The sequence below is a fragment of the Triturus cristatus genome, chromosome 6 (assembly GCF_964204655.1).
Source record: "Triturus cristatus chromosome 6, aTriCri1.1, whole genome shotgun sequence".
Taxonomy (NCBI): Eukaryota; Metazoa; Chordata; class Amphibia; order Caudata; family Salamandridae; genus Triturus; species Triturus cristatus.
This window is the reverse complement of record NC_140589.1, coordinates 1,072,190,029-1,072,213,844: the sequence shown is the minus strand read 5'-3', so window position 1 is coordinate 1,072,213,844 and position 23,816 is coordinate 1,072,190,029. Positions and strand designations below refer to the sequence as shown.

General features: G+C 41.3%; 1 protein-coding gene across 4 annotated transcripts in view; it reads left to right on the top strand.

The window, feature by feature from the left end:
- The window catches only part of EDARADD (EDAR associated via death domain), a 492,613-nt gene extending 470,667 nt beyond the window's left edge, over positions 1-21,946 (top strand). For all 4 annotated transcript variants that reach the window (XM_085611937.1, XM_085611939.1, XM_085611936.1 and 1 more), the window contains one exon: positions 21,244-21,946. In XM_085611937.1, the coding sequence (XP_085468063.1) occupies positions 21,244-21,641 (398 nt within the window). In that variant the 3' untranslated portion in view covers positions 21,642-21,946. The remainder of the gene's footprint in view (positions 1-21,243) is intronic.
- The last annotated feature ends 1,870 nt before the right edge of the window (positions 21,947-23,816 follow it).

Below are 23,816 nucleotides of genomic sequence, written 5' to 3'. Positions count from 1 at the left end.
CAGACATCACTAAAATCAAATTTCCTCAATTAGTCGGAGAAGTGCTCGCGCTTGTCTGCTGGCTCGGGTGATCTGATGTGATTGAGGTCCACCCTGATCATGCAACCGTGCAATAGGCTCAGGCGCTTGAGCCGAACCTGCCAGCCAGGACGCCCCACACATGGCTTCAAGATTTGAGAATAGGCAACAAAAATGTGATGTGTCCCAAGTGATGGATTCTCCAGGATGATGTGCTATCACTATATATCCCTGCAAACCACAACATGTAAAGGTTCAGTGGCAAAACCAAGTGTCCATTTCCCATCTTCATCTCTGCTTAACCAGCACCAGTCTCCTTTGTCAAAGACTGCTTCATAGGCATGGCGACGCTGATCTGCATATATTTAATTTTTCCTTTTCCAAGTCACTTCAGTGTCTTGAACCTTGTCAGTATTCACTGGCCCATCAGTGGTACATTGAGGTAATTTTGTTCTGATGGCTCTCACAAATAGCAAGGTGGCTGAATTCTCACCAGTTGTGGAGTTGATCGAAAGGACCAGAAGGCCTGGCAAATGGCTTAGTTTGGATTGATTCCCTCCATGGACGCTCATTGAATGACCCTCTTGAGGGTGCTCATGAATTGTTCAACTTTACCATTGGCTTGGGGCCGGAGAGGTATACCCTTTTGGTGTTTGGTGTTTAGTCAGACAAGAAATTCTTTGCTGTCAAAGGGCAGGCAATTATCAGATTTTAGGATTTCGGGAATACCCCACAATGCAAAGATGTCATCAAGCAGTTCTATGACTTTGTCATGGGTTGTTGAAGATAAGTCTTTCACCAAAGGAAAAAACAAATATTCGTCTTTCACTACCATGAGATGATATCCATTTCCTAAAGGCCCAAAAAAGTAATCTGTAACCCTCTCCCAGGCATGGGCAGGAAGGTTAGACATTGTCACTGGGTGCTTCATCACTTATGGGGACAAACAATTGCATATGTGGCATGCCTTTAGCTCCTTCTCGACTTGCTCATCTAGCAGAGAGAATCACACTCCATTTCTTAAGGCTGTTTTGGTGGCTGCGATACCATGGTGTTGTTCATGGGCCAGCATGATGACCCGATGTCTTAGTTTTTCAGGTATGATGATTCTCGAGCCTCACAGTATTACACCTTCTTAGGTGACTGCTAACTTATCCTGTTCATTTTTTTAACTTGTGGAATTCAGCATCATCAGCAAGAGTCCAGGTAATTCTCATCCAGGATCAAATGGTAATAGGTTATTTTATTATGGTCATGTCTATCTGCATTGGTGGCAGCAGTGATTTGTTCCACCGACAGACGCTGGCATGCTGGATCACACAATAAAGTTGAGATATGCTTCAGCTGTCCTTGGAGTCAAACTGTGATGAGGTAGCGGCAATCATGACAAATAACCGGGTTTTGATCCCTCCTTGGTTTGTGCATGATCTCATAGTCGTGCTCTTGCAGTCCTAACCCCCTCTCTCGATGCGAGGGGGCATCATAGCCTTCGAGTTTCCAAAAATTGTAAGCAATGCCTGATGATCTGTGATGACAGTGAATCATTTTCCATGGAGGATTACTTGAAAATGTTTTCAGGCCCATACCAGAGCCGGACTCTCCTTCTCCAGCTGAGAGTAGGCAGGATCTTTTTCAGACAGGCTGTGACCGGCATGGGCCACAATGTGTCCAAGCATTCGGATGGCCATTATGTTGAGCAAGGATTGCACCTAGCCCTACCGGGCTCACATCAACCGTTATTTTGGTATGAAACTTGGGGTCGAAGTGGGCCACTTCAGTTGCATTTTCAATCACATGTTTAATGTCTTTAAAACTCTGGTCACATTCCGGAAACCACTGAAACAATGCATTTTGCTTGTGAAGTCTCTCAATGGGGCACTCCCTGTAGCAGAGTTGCAGATGTATCTTGAGCAATAGCTGGCCAAGCCTAGAAAGGATTGCAGCATGATAACATCCTGGGGGTCAGGTGGATGACAGGGCTTGCACCTTTTCTGGATCTGGAGTTATTTTCCTATCAGAGAACATGTGCCCAAAAACTAGAGTTTGGTTTTGTGAAACTCACACTTTGCAGCGTTTAGAGTGAGACCTGCATCAGCAAGTAACTGGCACAATTGGGTAAGGGCTTACTGATGTTTTTTCTGTGTTCTCCCAAAAACAGTATGTCATCACTGTGATTGAAAGCATGTATAACAGGTTGGATTATCCGGCGAATAACATCCTGAAATATCTCAGCAGCCGAAGATACCCCAAAACTCAGTCAAAAAGGGAGTTCAACTCCGACTCGAGTTGTTGGTATCCTTTATGTAGGTTAATACAGGAAAACACTTTGCCTCCATTCAATTGCATGATCATGTCCGATATGTGTGGACCAGGGTGTCTCTCTCTCTATGGCTTAGTTTACCTGGCTCATATCAATTCAAATGCCCACCGCTCCACGACTGCTCTTTTTTGGTGCTACTATTATGGGTGAAGCCCATGGAGTGGGGTCAGTGGATCGTTAAATGATGTCATGTTTTAAAAGTGCTTCCAACTCTTTTTATACAGACTTCTTGTAGATGAAAGGCAACTCTACGGTGTCGCTGAGCAACAAGGTGCATGTCTTTCTTGATATGAAGCTGCTTTTTTGAGTTTACCCAGGCCATGGAACAACAACAGGAATCGGCTTGTGGACTCAGACTGAGCACAGAGGTTGTAGTTGAGGGATATCAATCTTATGTCAGAAGCAGTGACAGAAATTAGCTAACAGGTACTTGATAAAGTCCCTTATAGAACATGAATAGTAGCTTGCATCAATGCCCTTTTGTATTGTATTGTCACTGTGAACGACCCTTGGCTTTGCAATGGCTCAGAAGCAGCCAAGGTATATACTTCATGCCTGATGGAGTGAGGTGAGGCACAGGGGATAGGCTGTACTCAATGCACCACTGTCTATGATGAAAATTATTGGAGAATAGCATCTGTTACCATGCATGCTAACACAACTCGTGGCCTAATGACTCAGTCAATACCACGACTGTGCTGTTAGCACGAGTTCCATTACAATACAAGTCATTACAACGACTTGCTTTAGGGAAGCGCTGGACATTGGAATAGTTTAAATTACTATTCCAACTCCAGTCTGTTATCAGGAGGAAAGGTCTTGGATTTAAAATCCAACACCAGTCCAACACTGAATTCCCAAAAGCAAGTCATTGTAATGACTTACGTTGTAATGGAATTCATGGTAATGTCGCAATTGTGGTACTGACTGCGTTGTGAAGGCACTACGTTGTAATGCCTGCGTTGTAATAGATGTTTCCCATTATTGAATGATCGTTCACTTTCAATGTGATTTTGGGAGTGTCCAAATGAAGTTTGTTGCTTTGTTTAGTGAGTTTTCTTTGAACTGTGATCTTCTTTGCAGACAGCTAGCCTCATGTACGAGTGCTGTCCTTTGGTAGACATAATCAGCACACACCCATCTTTTTCACTGGTACTCAATAGCGATGTCAAAGAACCTTTGTATGATGAGCTGGACATTGATTGATTTTGCCTGGTTTCTACTTGTTGTAGCTGAAGTTGCTTTTTGGTTTTAGGGGCGTGGCGAGAATGCTTCTTGAACATTCTCATGTACATCTTTTCTTGGTATATGACACCTTACCCCGCCCGCATTACGACGCGTGTATTACCCCACATTTTTTACTCCGCAGAAACTTTTACAACACAGGACTTTACACTGCATTCCATTTCAATGCATAGTCCATTACAACACAATTTACTATATTAACTCCACCGGGGCATTGTAATGGGGAATGCGTTGTAATGGTTCGTGGTGTAAAGCCCTGCATTGTAAAAGTTTCTGTGGAGTAAAAAATGCGGGGTAATGACATGCGTTGTAACACAGTTGTTCTAAAGGATGTTTACCCTTTTCTTGCCATCGTGGCACACTAGATTTTTCTTTAGCTCAGCATACAGTTATGAAATGGCTCAGTTTCCCACGTCCTTTGCAGGGGAAATGAGAACCACATCGGAAGCACAACGTCAACTTATGTGTATCTTGTTTATGATTGTGCTTGCTTTTCACCTTCAACCCTGATTCATTGTGTGCTGTTACTGCTTCCATGTCAGCAGCTCTCGCAGCCATCAGCATTTTCTCTAGACTGTGTGTTTCCCTCAGCAATGCGCCTTCTAAACAAATCTGAAAGGCAGCCATCAATTACTGAGGTGCAGGGCTTCTTCGTGGGTGGAATCACAGAACTTGTGTTTAATGAGTGCATCAAGTCTTTCTACAAACTTGTCCATTGCTTCACAAATGTGTGCTTGGTTGAAGATATACCTTTCATAGTTGACATTAGGCATTGGATTGAACTTGACCTCCAAAGCTTTTTTTACCTCTAGGTACAATTTTACATCAGTCTGTGAGATTTTCTTTAGCACTTCTTTCATTCCAACACCTGCAAGGTTTTACAAATATTTGATGATATTCTTGTCATCTTTCTGCAAGTATGATGTCATCAAATGTTTCAATGCATGCCGCCAGCCTGTCTCCAATTTTCTGCTTCTTAGAAGTGTTAAAAGGTAGAGGTGGCTTCAGGAACACGGCTGCAATGTACTTTGCACTCCACTCCTTGCATTCAGGCAATCACGAAACAGGCTGGCTCTGACAACTCCTGCAAGCAGAAGTTGCCTTTGAAGCATGCGTCGCAGTATGCTTCAATCTTCCGTGACGGTAAGTTCTCGGTTTCTCATACCTTGCTGACTTGATCGTTATTTCTTGTTTAATCTGTTTGGTTGCTCTTTATTTGGGGCGTGTTTTGAGTATGCTTCTCTGTAGGGCCTTCGATTTCTTTTGCAGACGTTTATGGGCTGGAGCAGGGCTTTGCCTCCACTTTTGCCAGTCACAGACTGCTCTGCATCGATTCTGGGCACACGTGGCATGCACATGCAGTTTCCCATATTGTTGCAAACCCTCAAGGAGAGCAGTCTTGTCTTCTTAGGCACTTATCCCCTACTCGTCACCAATGTAGCATCTTCCCCAGCCCAGAAGCATGCAGATGAGTTACACCACATGGGAGCTGCAGTCAATCATTATTTTATTCTTCCGCATATGCTCACACACTGCCCATTACATTATACTTCCCATTAACCACACTCTAGCACCTCCCCGCATATTATGTATTTCCTGGTCAGAGTCTCCCCGGAACCACAAGGGTCCTAGTGCGCATAACATCAATATGCCTCACTGTGTAGCCAGGGATGTGAAGGATGCCTCCTCTTCTTGGACAAGCAGGCAAACTCCAAACATCTTAAAATAATTTATAGAACAATGGCAATTGCTACCTTTTCACACACTGCCCCTTCATTTATATGCATATTTCATCATAATTCATGTTTGTAAATTACCTCTGGCAATAAAAAATGCTTGTAAAGCCATACATGCCGCCCATCATCTCTTGTTCACTGTTGTGAGTGCATGGAACTATGCATGTCATCTGTGTAGTAATGTATAAAAGATTTATCGAATAGGGGGAATTCTGGGGATGACATCACACTATGCATGTGTACTGTTGGGATGAGCTGACAGGCTTGAAGAGTCAGTCGGCATAGCTCTAGGCACAGTCTGCTCTCTGTACCACTCCCTCTCTCCTGCTCTAGGCCTGGCTGTCCGCATCTTCCTTACCCTCTTCAGTGTGTGACACCTTGCTGCCTGGCTGCGATTTCCATCCTTGACCTTCTGAAGTTGTAAGTGGCAAGGAAGTGGGCAGAGGTAAATGAGCTAGACTGGAGCTCGGCCCTGCAGACACAAGAGCCAGGAGAGTTTAGTAACACTGCTTCAGCATCGCCAGAAGCCCAAGCCAAAACTAGTGTGAAGTTCTGGTACTGGAGCAGGAAAGTGGAGTAGTGAAAGAATGTGGGGGAAGTGGAGAGCCTAAATTTACCTGTGCCTACACCTCTTTGAGGGGGAAGGGAATGAGGGCGTTATTATATGCTCTGCTACACGGTAAAATACTCTATATTAACAACATCTCATGATTATATGTATCTCAAACAAGTACAGTGAATCTGCTTGTTTCCCTGCAGCTTTTTCCTGCTTTTTTCTTTGGTGGATCTGCAATTAGGCATCTTCAACATCATAGATCTCACTGCAAACTCGCTGACAGATTTATGCATCCCATACCCCTATTCAAAATCCCAGTTACCCGGGCCCAAAAATAGATCCCACAAATGTCATGATGAGATGGTATGGAAACACAATGAAGCAACCCCAGTTTGCAGGTTTTGATCCAGTTATCTGGTGGACGATTGCAGCTTGCTTACCTCTATATGTCCTCTGCAGTGTATAGTCAGCAGTAGTATTAGAAGTGAGAGGCTGCTTGAAGTAAGAGACCTGATAGTGAAAGCAAAGTGACCTTGAACATTGGCCTAGCCAATCTCTAGCATCCTACAGCCCCAAAAGGTTCAAAGCAAACTTCTTCCCCATTTTGTAGGTCCTCAGAACTGCTGAAAGAACCCCGAATGGAGTTCCAGACACTAAGGACAACACTGGGGGTTAGGAAACTGGACTGCAACACACATAGTTGCAACTGAAGGATGAGCTTATGGGCTATCACTAAGGAATGTTCCCCATTGAAGCTTGAAAGTTGCAATAATTGCAAGGATTCTGTAATGTAGATTTGTCATAAGGAGGAAGGACATGTAACTGCATTGGTTCCAGAGGTCATCTGAACTTGAGGTCGAGAGTCAGAACCAAATGACCCTAATGGTCATTTGAACTAACTCTGGAAAGAGAGTTCCTATTGAGAACCCTGAGCATTCAGAAAACCCTTCCCATAGTCCACAAAGCTGGCACACTTTAATCATTCGATCTATACGACTGTACAGACTGAAGAACAGACACATAGGCTCTCTACCTCTGTCCATGTCCTTAGCCCCTAGTGTATAGTAGAAAATGACCTTTCACTTTAACGCACTAGAATAACTTTCCACTGAAATATGTTTTCATACATACCCTTCAGCATGGATGAAAGTTGTTTGCGAATGATACTACAGTTAAAACACACAAGAACAAGGATCACCCGGTCTTCATTGCTGAAAGGCATTCACTACTCATGTTTGTTTGGTGTTATTATCTTTTTTACTGCCACTTAACCTTTGCATCCTAACTTCTTTTCTCCTTCCCATTCCCTTTTCTATTTGCACTGCAAACTTTGTTGTGATGTATGACAAGTAGCCGAGGAGTATCTTTCAATATTCTTTATTAGTCATAGTTGCAGGATAGTATTGAAGTACAAGACCCCACAAGGACCAGCCTGTCGGCTGCTCAGCCGATACCCCGACTGTCACACTTCACCGCACAAGCACCGGAACATTCCATTCATCTTCATCACACCAACATTCCACACAGAACACTCACACTGGCTGAGCAGCTGGGAGCCAAGATAACAGGGAAGATATATGAATACCAAAGCAGGATATAACAGTATTCGCTACTCATGTTTGTTTGGTGGGATTATCTTCTTTATTGCCACATAACCTTCGCATCCTAACTTCTTTTCTTCTTCTCATTCCCTTTTCTATTTGCACTGAAAACTTTTTCTCAATGGAAGATCCCCCAATGTTGAATGCATCATTAAAAAGTAAAAAGAATTGGCATAAGCAAACACTATTGACAAGTCCACTGTTACACCAGCACTAACTGACATTTTCTTGTAGGATGCACACAAGAAATACTAAAACAAGTTTCTTCAAAAATATTTTATCCACACAAATGTAAGGGGTGAAAGGATATGGGGGCATAGCAGGTGGGGTTTGTGGTAATAGTGGCCTAGGGTAAAATAGAATTCAATAAAAGCTAACCACAATACTGCCTGACTCTGAGAAGTATACAACTTCCCTGGGGCGTGTTTTGTAAAGAAATGCCCCAACAGAACATAATCTATACTCCACAGTTCCAAATGACATGTCCAAAAGGGAAGATTAAAGCCCATAACCATCCTGCAATGGGTAAAAACAAAGGGAAGTCCGAAGCAAAACTTAGATGTTCTGCTGTCAGGATGCTCTGGGCGAGGGAGGAAGATTCCTTGCCAATCCATTTCATGGTCTGATGAGACCATCACGAGAAGCATATCCTCGTTTTCAGACTGATCCCCAGATGCAGCAGAACCAGTCACCTTCTGGGATGCATCACATACGGCACCAGCAACTAGAATTGGACAATGAATGAGACTGACAAAGACAACTGCTGTGTGGGCACAGGTGTCTGGGGGAAGAAATAGATGGCAGTCCAGGATGAGAGGAACCAGATTGCATCAGTAGGGTGGGCTGTGGGTGCATCCTACAGTGCCCCTAAACCCTCATCTTTGGTTGCAAAACATTTTACTACGGGGTACAGGATGTCATTCTGCCAGGTACCACCTGCCTCAGCAGCTCCTGGACTAGTTCCAGTGATGGGAGGGTGGAGTAGGACACAAGCGGTCTCTGGGGTGCCTGAAGAAAAATGAACCCTCAGCCATTGTTGGACACTTTGGCAGGCACTGTCTGGGGAGGTGGAGAGATAGGAGATGTGGGCACAGAGTGGGACAATTAGCTCGTAAGATCCCTGGGACACCAGTTTTTGCTCTTGGCCAGGCCAATCACCTTTCATGTTGTCCAGAATCATCTGCCTCCACAGTAATGTTTAAAAGAGTACTGTCTTTGTGTTAGCCAGTGGACACTGATTCTTCCGCATTATGTCCATCACAACAGGAGGATTCCTCCTCCTTTCTTCCACCACGGTGGTGGTGAGTGCTCGCTCAGTAGCTAAAGTTCTTCTTGCCTGCCCCAGGTGCTGCTGGCCATCACCTGTGTCTGCAATCAATGCAAATAATGAGAAAGTGAGAAAGAAAAGGCCATTTGCTGCAAATTATTCAGTTACATTGGATGTAATTAATCTCACAGTTGAACATTACGCTGCAACATTTATGTTTCACACAATTTTACGAATGTGGATGTTACACATGATTCATTATCCCAAACTCATGGAATCTACTGTCCAACAAATCCTACCTTGGAAAAGAAACACCCACCTGCATCATCCTTTGACATAATCACTGATTGATGAACAGCAATCAAAGGTCGGGCAGCATCTCAGCATAGCATCAGCATGTGCAGCATCAAGTGTATCTAACTAACTAAACTTACCTCTGTTATACTAATTCGAGTGTATGATCCACCCCCAAATGTTTCAATTCTATTTACACCCCTCAATTTGATTGGGCCAGGCAGTGGGGTGAGGACAACACACCATACCAAGTGCAATAACTTTCTTTAGTTCTATTGTCTAATTTCCCGCCCCTTAATTTAAATACCCACAAGCTTTATTTGCACAAGCATTTCATATTTGGATCGATACATTTGAAGTACAGTGTTTCTGCCTCTTCCTTTTGCAGGTTCAAGAGTTTAGTTTCCCATGTCCTTGCTGGGCACATGTTCTTGGCAGAAGTTCAATGACATCACTAATCTCAGAATAAGGATGCAGTGCGCATGTGTAGTTGTCGCAAAGGGATAGAAATGTCGGTCACCCTCCAAGGCCCAAATACAAACTATTAATAAAGTCAGAAAAAAACATGTTAGAATAGGAAATGAAATGAATTCACTGTATACCACTTACTTCTACTCTAACCCCATTTACTTAATATCTCTTTTGCATTAATACCTTAGTAAAACTTGCACGGGTTAGTTTCAGCACAGCATGTGCATTAATGCGAGAGTTTCAAGCAGCCATGTAAAAGCTTTTGCGCAGCTGCAAAGATTTCCCACCAAGCGACAAACGTCATCACTACGTAGATGCAGTAGACGCATGCGCAGAAGAGTTCCCGCGTTTTCGCCGGCCATTTTAAGGACACTCGGGTTACTGGTTAGTAAAGCACATAGAAAAGCTTCCCCTAGATACAGTATATAAAATGTGGTGCAACGTTAGTACCCACAAACATGTTGGTTACAGTATTACAGGTTATTCAAGAGGATTGCATACGAGCAAGCCTCTTTTATACCAAACCTTGCTCCATCAATCCCCTCTCTGAAAGCTTTCCCTAGATACAGTATATAAAATGTGGTGAAACGTTAGTTCCCACAAAATCACTAGCTTATATCATAAAATCAGATGCCAACTTTAGCATTCTACCATTCCGATTTCTTCAAAATATTCATTCCTTCCCTTATCCTTTTTAAAGTGTGATCCTTTCATTCTTTTGTAGATATTTCCTTTCAATTCTTCAAGTCGTATTTCGTCTAGTTTTCTTTTCCTACACTTCTCATTCACGTCGCACCTCTTTCCTTTTCCACTACATTTGTGGCACTTCATTATTACCAGAACTAACAAGGTTATGCCCATGATTGGCAATAATATTTGACCTAAGATACTTTTACCTATGTTAGAAAACCAATCACTTATAATGGAGAAACTATAAGTTATTTTCTTCCATACACTGTCAACCGCCAGTGGTTTCAGTTCCTCTTCCAAATGTGTAATATTTTAATATACCTTCCAATTTCTACACTTTTATCAGGAATATAAGTGCAACAATGTTACGCTTTCAACATTTTACAGACTCCACCCTCTTTTGCTAATAAGATATCAAGGGCAAGTCTATTTTGCAAAACCAAAGATCTAATAGCAACTAATTCTGTATTGATCAATAAGAATCCTCCAGTAGTGTCAGTAGATAACCGATCAACTACTGTCGACAATTGACAGATTTTTCGAGAATTCAGCAGAACACCCACTGAAAGTATCAATGCACCAAATATGTCAACTGCCATTTCAGAAAAACTAGCTCTTTTATATCGGGTTAGTCCATTACTGTCATAATTGCTTCCAGTGATTCTTTTAACATGATAGACTTTAGGGAATACTATTCCGAAATAGCAACTCCCGTACCAATGATCAGGCAGCCGAATGTAGGCTTTGTTTCCACAAATCTAATAGATTCCAGGAAATACTGGATCAGTTCCTCCTTTTAGTTCCCAACCCCCAAATACTAAGAAGTTATGTTCACACTCACTGGAACCAATAAATGCATTGTTATATTCTGTTTTTAGTCTATGAAGACAGATTTTCACTTTCTTTTCAAAATCCAGAGACATAGCAGCATGAGTCTTGCGAGTTACCAAAAGGTCTTCCTTCTCAGCCCACTTAGGTATCTGAGGTTTCAGTTCAGAGGCCCTTCTTCGGAAATCCTGTCTCCTCTGTTCTACTAAATTCAAAAATATATTTTTTTCTTCATGTAATTTACATGTTAAGTTGTGTTTGTGTGCATCAGTTATGTCTATTACTTTCCTTGTTAGAAAATATTCACCCATGAATTGTGAGTCTCTAGTACTAAGGACGGGGTTCATGCTCTTTCATATAGGGACCTCTGAAAATATTACATCTACATTTGAATAATAATACTGTAGTTTTCCAGTTCTATAAAATAAACTAGCATGATATACCATACGTTAAAGGTAAGTGATAAGTTACCCCTTCAGCTAGTGAGGTTGGCAATTTCATATAAACATAACAATCACTAACTTCCATTGTTTCTACATAATGTACTAATAGATTTGCAAATACATTTAAGTCAGTTTTGTTTTTATTCACAGTGTGGTGTAAATCTAACTCATCTGGTGTTTCTAAGTCTACTCTATCTCCTTTAATGTTTGCTACCTTTGTATGTGTATTAGTACTATTCTATTTGCTCGTAACCATCAAATAGGGAATAGCTATTGCTAATATTACCCACATTAAGAAGACTAATAAAAAGGTACATATACAGATCCTACAGCACTTCTTTATACAGCTTTGTTTTGATTTTCCAGTAACTTTATTATCAGACATTTTTGGACAAGAAGATTGTCTCTTCTTTAATTCAGAAACTTGGTATGAGATAACACCTTAAGCGTCTTCTTTTCTTTCAAGTCGGTCTCACTACTTTATCAATTCGTTCAACATTCAGTTCTACATCACTTTCTTCATTTAAGTCGACATTTTCAAAATCTTCAAGAATGACATATGTCAACTCAGGACCCTTGAACTTGTTATTCAATGTCTTCAATCTTTGGCTCCTTCATTTTGGAGTTGCAGTGGAAGGTCCAGATTGGCTGGATGCTTCATTTACTTGATCAGGTTCTTCACTGATTGTCTTTAGGCAGTATTTTTGTCTCTTGATAATCCTTGGCCAATTATCACCTTTCCGACTTTTCTTAGTTCTCACTGCAGTGTCAGTTTCTTCAAGGCTTATTTTATTTTATTTTATTTGTGGCACAATTTGATCATCTTCGTCTTCAGATTTCCTCTCTATCTGACCTTGTCCAAGGCTTATTGTTATGGCCTGTTCTGCCTGGATATATTCATCTACCTTAATCTGACCCTGTACAGGATTGGTGATGTTTGTTTTTTCTTCTATATCCTGAACCTATGTTTCTATGCCTGTCTGGTCCTGTTCAGGTCTTCTTACCGTTTGACCTTCTTCTGCCTGAACGTTTTCTCTAAAACCTACCTGTCCCTCAGAGTCTGGAATGGGGGACTTTGCTTTTCGTCTGTCTGAGTATATTGTTCTCTCCTTAACTGTTTCTGCTCAGGTTCCATAATAGTTGTATCCCTACTCTCCTGAGCGAGTTCTTCTATACCTGACTGATTCTCACTCTTTTCCTGTCTATCTAACTGTGTTTGGCTTCTAGTTCTTACAATTACTTCAGGTATGTCCACCACTGGGATCCAGTCGTCCTAAAAGGTGCTTGGTTGTTCTTGGGCAGCTACTTCAGGATCTTCTATGGGAAGTTCCTTAGTTGCGCAACCTTCAGCAACTTTAATTGCTCAAGTCAATCGGAACTCTTCTTCTTCAGGAGCTGGCACCCTTTTGGTATGACTTGCATTAATCCAATTAGGTAATCCTGCACACTTTACAGCTGTTGAAGTAGTTAGTATAACCTGATGTGGTTTGTCCCACCTTGGTGCTAGGCATGATTCTCGAGTGTGATTCTTCACAACTACCCAGTCACCGGGATTCAGATCATACGCTTGGCTCAGCTGTCTGTTGACTGCGTCTTCCCCAACCTGATGAGAGATAGAACACACTCTGTCAGCCAACTCTTTGCAATACTCCAAAACCAAGTCATCAGTTATATTCAACAGCTTGTGTCCAGGGATACATGCTTCTCTCATTGCTCTTCCAATGAGTATTTCATGGATACTCAATCCAGTATTTTTATCAGGAATACTTCTGAGTCCCATCAGAACAAGAGGTAAAGCATCAGGCCATTCTAGTGTGGTGGATGCACACAGCTTTCCGAGTCTTGACTTGATTGTGCCATTCAATTGTTCTACCACCCCAGAGGCCTCTGGGCGGTAAGCACAGTGCAATTTTTGTTCGACTTTGAATGCTTCACAAATTAGTCGAATTATTTCATTATTAAAATGAGACCCTCTATCTGATTCAATCGTTACTGGAAAACCAAATCTAGGGATGAGTTCTCTTAATAAGAGTTTGGCCACTGTCAAGTTGTCATTTCTTCGGGTCGGGTATGCCTCCACTCACTTTGAGAATAAACAAACTATGACAAGTACATTTTTCAACCCTTGACAAGCAGGCAGATTAATAAAATCTAGTTGAAGTCTTACAAATGGACCTTCTGCCTTTCCAATCTTTCCCATACTAACCATGGTTTTCCTGCCAGGATTCATTTGTTGGCATGTTAAGCATCTTTGGCAAAGACTCTCTGCTACATTCCTGAATTTTGCATTAAACCAATCTTGTCTGAAAAGTCATATCATAGCATCTCTGCCTACATGTGTGTCTCCATGATACATCCTAGCCATAGGTGCAAGCATACTGTCTGGCATTACTGGTCTGCCATCATAACAAACCCACACACCATCTTCTGCCCTTCTTTGACATCCTATTTTTACCCACTCTTCCTTTTCTCTCATTTCTATCGCATCCTGCAGATCTTTTACCTCCTCCCAGGTCCCCTCTCCTGCAAGTAGCATAAGTTGGCAGCTGATTCCACAAATTTCGATGTTCTTATTTAATGCAATTTTATGTCTTGCACAGTGCTGGGCAACCTGGTCAGCATATCGGCTACTGGCTTTCACATAGTCATCTCCTGATTGGTGAGCAGCACACTTAACCACGGCCACCTCTTTTGGTAATTGAATTGCCTCAATGAATTCTCTCACAAAATTTCCATTTTTAATGGGAGTTCCTGAGTAAGTCAGGAAATCCCTCTGCATCCATACCTGGCCAAAATTAGGCACAACCCATAACCATATTGACTATCAGTAAATATGGTTATTCTCCAATTTTTCGAATTTTGCATGCTTTAATTAAAGCGATGAATTTGGCTACTTGTGCAGATCTGAATTCTGGTAAATAGGATGCTTTGACTATTCCAGCTAATGTACACACAGCGTAAGCAACACTTAATCCTCCCTCCTCGTATCGCATGCATGAGCCATCTACAAATAGCTTATGATCTGCCTTTTTCAGGTGTTCCTCTTGTATGTCAGGACGCGGTTTGGTGCTAAGTTCAGTCACGTCAAGACATTCATGTTCGATCTCATCCTTCACCTCTTCTTGGTATGGATCAGGTAGTAAGGTGGCAGGGTGGAGAACTGTACACCTCACTATAGTCACATGTTCAGCCCCCAGTATTATTCTCTCATATTTGGTTAGCCTACTGAGAGTAAGGTACTGCGTTCAGGTTTTTGGTCAGCAAAATCACAACTGAATGGGGAACATACACCTTTACAAGGTGTCCCATCACAATTGACTCATTTTGTTCTATGCTCACACAAGTTGCAGCTACAGCTTTCAGACAACCTGAAAATTTGCATGCCATAGGGTTTAGAGTAGCAGAAAAATATGCCACTGGTCTTCGCATTAATCCATGTCTCTGTGTCAGGACTGAGAGTGCACAATTACCTCTCTCATAGCAGAACAATGCAAATTCTTTTGAAGTAGTCTGGCATTCCCAAAGCAGATGCTTCGCACAAACAATTTTGTAACTTTATAAACGATTCCATGCTTTCATCATCCCACTCTATGAGGTACTTTGCTCTCTTTTTGGTCATCTGTATCAGGGGTTTAGCCAGTAAAGCAAACTCTACAATCCACTGTCTACAATATCCTACGACCCCAAGAAACATTCTTATTTCTTTTTGGGTTCGTGGCAACTGCATTTGTCTTATTATTCTGATTCTTTCTGAGGTCACCTTTCTAATTCCTCTCTCTATTTGATGTCCCAGGTATTTGACTGAGTTTTTACAAAACTGAAGCAATCGAATCAGTGACACAGTCATCTCAAGTGTTCGATGCCACTAATAGGTCATCAATGTACTGCACCAGAACTGATTCTCTGGGCAACACAAGAGATTCAAGACTTCTTTTGAGAATCTGATTAAAGATTGAAGGACTTTCAGTGTACCCTTGAGGCACACGATTCCACACGTAAACATGCTCTTCGAATTTAAATGAAAAGATAAACTGACTATCTGGATGCAATGGAATAGAAAAGAATGCATGACCTAAATCAATTACTGTGAACCAACCCACTTTCCATGGTATCTGGTAAAGAATCACAGCTAGGTTGGGCACTACTGGACAACATGGTACAACAGTTTTATTAATTTTTCTCAGGTCTTGAACCACCCTATATTTCCCATTAGGTTTCTTAATGCCAATTATAGGTGAGTTACAAGGGCTACTCATTATTTCTTTCAAAATGCCTTGTTCGACTAATCGCTCAATCTCTGCTACAACACCTGCCTTTATTTCGGGACTGATTTTGTATTGTCGAGTATTTGGATAAATAGCACCTTCTTTCACTGTCACTTTTACGGGATCTACATTCGCCATTAATCCTATTTCTTTTCCAATAAAATCCCATATCTCTGCATTTAGAGTCAGTTTGACTTCAGCAGGTAATTCTTCTTTGGTGATCATTGAATACATTTCATTTACTTCTGTCCCTTGTTTTGCTAACATGAACTTGTAAACTCCATCTTCATCTGGGGTTTGTATTGCGACACCATCCAGTGCGCAATATATGGTGCAATTCATTTTGCACAATAAGTCCCTTCCAAGCAAGTTTACAGGACTTGAGTCACAAACTATGAATTTGTGCATTTATTTAAAATTACCAATTTGCATCTCCATGGGCTCTGTGATCGGAGTTCTAATCTGTTTGTTTGAGACACCTACTACTTGGATGGCTTCACCTGAGAGGGGCAGGTTAGGAATGTCTGCTGTTCTCACAGTAGACCTGGTAGCACCAGTGTCCAACAAGAAAGTGATATAATTTCCTTCTACTTTACCTTCTACATATAGACTTGACTGATCTACCGGTAGGGATGCTCCAAGTACGCACCCCCCTTCCTCCCCCCTCAGGCACCGTCATTCCTGCTCATAATTGAGAAGTGTGTCCTGCAAAAGAAACTGCGAGGTTACAACATTTTTCTTACCACTTCCTTCTGGGAATCCGGTGTCCACACTGTACTTGGCTTGACTCACAAAATTTGGCTTAGGGGCAGGTGGCAATTGACTTTGAGGATCTATACCCTGTTGCGGTTGACTCATTAAGAACTCATTCTGTGGATTTAAATTTTGATTTGGGCCATTATTAACTTGTACGAATTTACACTCATTTTTCCAATGCCCCAACTTCCTGCATCCGTGACAGGGAAACCTTTTCTTTGACTCTTCCCACTTCAATCTTCCTCGTTGTTTACCCCCATTATTTTCGCTTCGACCTTGTACCCTTCCTTGATTTTCTTGTCGTTTATTCAATTGAAGCTCTTGGTGTTCAAATAATTTTACTTGAGCCCACATTACTTTTTCTTCTAAGGCTTTTCGTCTGTTATCAATTTCATCCTCACAATATTTGGCATACTTTAAAATTTCGTCTATGGGCTTTGATTGCCAACATAACATGTGCTGCTTAATCATTTGCGATGTATCCAATCTTAACCCTGTCACAAATCGATACGCAAAATGATTCATGTCCTTATTCTCTATACTTTCAAAACCAGTATACTGTTTGAACACCTGTAAAAGACGTTTGTAGTATGCATGTACAGATTCATTTTTCTCTTGGGTTGTTCTGTCTATTTTTACCCAATCAGTTTCTTTCGGGGGAATTTTACTCTTCAGAAAAGTAATCACCTGGTGATATTTTTTTATTTCATCTTCTGACAGGACTCCTGCCTTTGAATCTCTTGGATACTCTTCACTAGGCCAATCTACAGTAATTTTACATTCCGTCCACAAATCTGCAGGTACTGCTATGTCAACATAATCAAAAGGGGGAACTGAAGAGCTAATATTGATAGAGGTCCTGTACCCATGCTCCTCAGTGTGCATATGTAAGACATTAAAGGGTAACCAGTTCCTCTCTTATAGCATATATGGCATAAACGTGAAAGATACCACTGCATGCCTGGAAATCTCTGTCGCTGGGAGATCTGAATTTCAGATCATAATGCCCTCACACACCTTTTTAGGGGTGTCATTGTAAAAACGCCATAAATCCAAATACTTGTAGATAGATGCTTTATTGGCAGCACGGCTTACATCCTTCCTGGTTGCTCTCCACCACCACTCTGGCAACCAGTGGAACGCAAGCCAAAACACTCCAAATAGAACCTGGAATGTCCAATGAAAAAATGCACATAGCTGGCTACATTACAACAATACAAATACATGTATATTTTGAGTATCTAAACAGAATATAACAGTCATGCTTCATCATAGGGCGCTCCTCGTCGGACCGGCGCTGCAATGTCCAACGGGCCTGGTGGCTACTTTGGTGGTGACCCCTCCTTTACAATTTCGCATCAACTACATGCCCGCTGTTTCAACCAATCCCAGCGCGGCTCTCAGTGACGTCAGTGCAGCACCCTCAACTGACCCCTCCTTTACAAAGTAACGCGAACAATTATTTTTCTCACAAAATTCACACAATTCTTCATTAATTAACAACGTATAAACATTTGCTATTGTGTCTGACCCAGTAATTCAAAGAATAGTAAATTTCTTTCACTGCGTGTAAAACCCTTCCGCTTACTCTTCACACAATACGAGTAAAACCTTTCCGCTTACTCTTCACACAAGCATCAGAGAACCTGCTGCTCCTTCAGTAATACCATTTCTAGGTAATATAAGACCAAATTTTCACCAGCGAACTCTTTGCTACCAATTATTCTTACTAACATACAAGAAATTATTTCTTAACTTAGTGCTTCTAGTCCTGCGTAACTTTTAGCACTTTCTTGATCCAGACCAATAACCTCACTGCAGCTTGACTTCCATTCACCACCTGCTATTCAATATTCCCGGGAATTTCCAGACAACATAAAACAATACATAACGGGTTTGGTTAAAACATAAATTAATAATTCAATTTTGCTAATACAATCCTCACCTAACTAACTAAACTAACCATGCCTCTGCTACCAAGAAAAACTGATGCAGTGGAGTTTACCAGCTCTAGACACACACATACACACAACTTTCACTTTGGGCCCATATACATTCATACATTCAATGAGCCGGCAAATATCCGCTGGTCATCAATTTTGATTTACCTTAGAGACCTGTTAAACCAGTATCATTAGTGAATCGCAATGTGCAAAAAACACTCAAAGTACAAAGATGAGCATATGCTTTTTAAAGACGAGAACCCTCACTCACCACTTGGGTGACATTCTTCATCATTGGGTTCCCTCTTACACACAGTGCCCGCAAGGTGCACTGTGTGGGCTACAACTCTCCCTCTGGAGAGGAGCGTGAGGTGTTTTTTCACTCCAATGTTTAAGTTAAATGAGGGGCAGAGTGCAAAAATAATGTCAAAAGTGCACTTTGACAAGAGGGAACCCAATGATGAAGCATGTCACCCAAGTGGTGAGTGAGGGTTCTCGTCTTTAAAAAGCATATGCTCATCTTTGTACTTTTTGAGTGTTTTTTGCACATTGCGATATACACATTAGTGTATTTTCCATTAGGTTACCTGTTGTGAGTACTATACATTGGAGTGGTACCGTTCATGGTTATAATTACTCCGTTAGTGACCTCTTTGTGAGATAACACCAGTATCATTACCATTTCCTGTCTCCTTAAGTAAATATACTTTTGTTGACAGATCTAGTAGTAGAGTAGAATAGGGAGGAAATAATAACACATTTAACCTTTATTTTGAAGAACCACAGACTCAATAGGAGTTGAAAGATTTGTCTGAATAAATAATTTTGTGAGTCAAATCAGAATACACGCAGATACACCAAAATTATCCATCAGGAAAATAGTACAGTTAGCTTAGAATTAATTCACAGTAATTAAATTCTCGTGATGACAGTACCTGAGGAGAGAGAAAACAGAGAGCAAATACGGAGCATTACCCCACAGAACTATAGTTACCTAGAATGGTGTGAGGACCTGGATATAGTGTGTCTAACTAACTAAACCTACCTCTGTAATACCAATTTGAGTGTATGATCCACCCCCAAATGTTTCAATTCTATGTACACCCCTCAATTTGATTGGGCCAGGCAGTGGGGTGAGGATATCACATCATACTAAGTGCAATAACTTTCTTTAGTTCTATTGCCTAATTTCCCGCCCCTTAATTTTAATACCCACAAGCTTTATTCCCACAAGCATTTCATATGTGGATCGATAAATTTGAAGTACAATGTTTCGGCTTCTTCCTTTTGCTGGTTCAAGAGTTTAGTTTCCCATGTCCTTGCTGAGCACATGTTCTTGGCAGAAGTTCAATGACATCACTAGTCTCAGAATAAGGATGAAGTGTGCATGTGTAGTTTTCGCAAAGGGATAGAAATGTCGGTCACCCTCCAAGGCCCAAATACGAGCTATTAATAAAGTCAGAGAAAAACATGTTAGAATACGAAATTAAATGAATTCACTGTATACCACTTACTTCTACTCTAACCCCATTTACTTAATATCTCTTTTGCATTAATAGCTTAGTAAAACTTGCATGGGATAGTTTCAGCACAGCAAGTGCATTAATGCGAGAGTTTCGAGCAGCCATGTTAAAAGCTATTGCGCAGCTGCAAAGATTTCCCACGAAGCGACAAACGTCATTACTACGTAGATGCAGTAGACGCATGCGCAGAAGAGTTCCCGCGTTTTCGGCAGCCATTTTAAGGACACTAGGGTTACTGGTTAGTAAAGCACATAGAAAAGCTTCCCCTAGATACAGTATGTAAAATGTGGTGAAACGTTAGTACCCACAAACATGTTGGTTACAGTATTACAGGTTATTCGAGAGGATTGCATACGAGCAAGTCTCTTTTATACGAAACCTTGCTCCATCAGTTGGACCTAAACAGAATGTCTAGGAACTTGATCCTGGACCAGAAGAGGAAATCCTCCCAGCACACCTCCTAGGATATTTGGGTGCTAATCCCCACCCCAATGTACTTCCTGGCAATCTCTTGCCAGATCACAAGGTGTGCATTCTAAGCCAGGTGGGTGCTGATCAACCCAGGTAGGAAAAACAATGACGCAGATGCACTGAGAAACCTCCCTATGTATTTAAGCCATTTGATGTTCGTTTTCTGACTAAACACCCGCTTTGGAAGGTTGTTTCTGAAAAACAAAAAATGAGTACCAAGTGGGTCTACTTAACACGGTACACACTCAACATTAATCTTGAGTACAGGTGCAGGGCCTTTGCCGACCCAAGCGACTTGTGCTTATTAATTTTCCTTTCAAGTAATAATCAATTTTTATAGCACATTTACCGAAAGCGTTTATGCCTAAACAGAGGATATAATATCACAAAGGGGATTAAAAATCAGCCAAACTAAATAGCAATGAAAGTGGTGTTAGTATGGTACATAGAAGCTATTATCAGAAGAGTTATAAATGGGTTTTTAGTTCAGCTGGTAATATATAAAATGTGGGAGACAAATGGATAGGAAGAGGTAAGGAGAGTGGCAAGGAGGAACATAACATTGAAAAAAGAGGAAGCGGAGGGGTCATTAGGAACAGATTATGTGAACCAAGAGAGCAGGAAGGTGTATAGATTGAAGGTTGGAAATAGGGAGATGTAAGAATTAGTTGGTATTTGTGAACAAAGTAAATACATTCCAAGAGGATCCATTGGCTATATTCTGCAATCACTGCTGTTAACATTATGTTGTAATAAAGGAATAAATATTATGTTACAATATTCTCATTGACTTCAATGTACTCTTTTTCATTATAGGTGTAGCATCGAAGTGTCAGTCCTGTATAACAGCTTTTAGTGAAAACTGCACCTGCTCTGTGATATGTTTCTCACCACCAACAATAAGTGACCTGCTGAATGATGAGGATTTCCTTTACATTCTAAGGATTAAGCTAGATCCATGTCACCCAACTGTGAAAAACTGGAGAAACTTTGCAAGCAAGTGGGGGATGACATATGATGAGTTGTGCTTCATTGAACAGAAACAGAAAAGTCCTACGTTGGAATTTTTGTTCCGGAATAGTGAAAGGACTGTAGAGCAGTTGATTGACCTATGTAAAGTATATAAAAGAGCTGATGTGCAGACCTTATTGTTGAAATGGGTAAAAAATGACTGGCCCAAAAGGGTACACAGAAACCATCCAAATTGCGTGTAATCTAATAGTTGTATTAAAATGTACTAGTTTGTTTTTACTCTGCTCTTTTCTCCATTAAACGTTGCCGTTTTGTTTACTTTGAACAGTAGGAGAATAGAAATGTAATTTGGATTAAATGATATGCAGTGAATTCATTGGACATTAGATGGTCCATTGCACACTAATGATGAATAACCAGTGTCTGTACAATGCCAACCAACTAAATTCATTTGTGTAGTTACTATATGATCTCTCTTATTTTCTACACTAGTCTCACAGTGAATTAGGAAGAATTGCTAGTAACCAAAATAAAAGTATAAACATGTTCTGTCTTTCAAGCTACCATTAATTTCCTAGGATATTCTGTTAACTATGCGGTAAAATACGTTGAATTGCAGTCATGGAATATATCTGAAAGAGTGAAGTTAATTAATAACAGTGACATACGAGCAATTGCATTTGACAGGGGATACGAAAAGTTCAGGTACGTGGAAGCTGGTCTTATAGTTGGAAATTAAAAAAAGTTGTCTCCACACAGAGGATCTGTCGGGATCAATTGAACCAAAATCGTACTGATCCTTAATAATCAAAAAATTCAGACTGTGTACGTTAGATTATCTGATGGAGTAGGACAGACAGATCTCATGTCTCTAATTTGTGTCCTGTATACTTATTAGTATGTGTATGTCATGGAAAATAATTGCTTCTAGGACAAGATCCCCTCACTAACCTAAGGGTGACAGGCTTCGTCATTGGGTCCCCTTCTCACACCTGGACTGCAAGTTCCATGGTGTGGGCTACAACTCCCCACAGGAGAGGAGCTGAGGTGTTTCACAAAGATGAACAATGGGAAGGGGACAGCGAGGGGCAGAGTGTAGAAAAAATATATATACAGGTGATAAATAAAACAAACTCCAGTGGTCCACTTTATTTAGTTGGCCTCTGGGATAGAGTTTAAAAAGAGGACTAGGGATCAAACAAATATATCCCTATCAAGGTTCAACATGTTTCTGCCCATATATGGTCCCTTAACGGGATTCTGGGGCATTCATCAGGACCTTAAAAGTTATTTCGTCACTCTGCATTAACTCGTGAAAATGAGAAAAAATTAATAAATGTAAATATACTGGCCACCATGCGTTCAAAGCAGCCAGGATAGCAATGATCAGTATTATTCTGTGAACACTGTCTTTCTGATAGTTCAATTACCACCACAGTGTACTGGAATTTCAAAAGGAAGTTCAATTCCATCCATATCTGGTATCTATTGGAACACTTCAATAGTTAAAAATATCTATGAAATGTTATGACTTTGCTTAGTAGTGTATAATTGGTCTTACCTAATGATTAAGCCTGGGCAAAGCACTACGCTACTCTCGCGTAGTTTGCGAAGTTCACGCTACTTCGCACTACGCGAATTGCACGTAGCACAGTGCGAACACGCGTAGCGTAGTGTTGCGTAGTGCTGCGGTCATTTTTTGCTTGCTCGCGGTCCTCAACGTCAAGTTGGCGACCGCGAGCAAGCAAAATGACATCCCGGCGAGACTTTTTCCTTGTTCGCGATCAGCAACATCAAGTTGGCGATCGCGAGCATGGAAAATAAACTTCCCGGCGAGATTCCCAACGCGAGGAGGTCAGGTTTCTCATTGCGAGTGGTCGCGTATGCTCGCGACCGCTCGCGATGAGAAACTACCAGTTCGCGTTGAGAAAGCTGCCACTCGAGTAAAAATCTACTCGAGCAGCAGAAAACTACAGCTCGCACTGTGCAAGATGCCATTTTCAATGATTGCACAGTGCCGGTTGCTTGTCCGCACTGTGCAATCATTGAAAACGACATCTGGCACAGTGTCAACAAGGTACTACGCAGTTCGCGAAGTGCTACGCGTAGCTCGCGTAGTGCGAACTGCACTTTGCGTAGCTTCGCGAAGTGCTACTTCACGAACTACGCCCAGGGTTACTAATGATCGGAAAAGTGGGATCCACTCTCGAACCATTCGGTACATCTTGTGGTGCCCAACTATAAGTGAAAAGTGCAACAATAGCAGACAATACATACAGAGCCATGAAGTATCACAACCTACAGGAGATAGTGTGTCTAGGTCTAATCGGGAAATATGACATCACGTGTGGGCGTTTACAAGACAAACTCTCATTGTTCTCTTTTGTACGTCTTGTCGTGCCCATTTATAGGTAAAA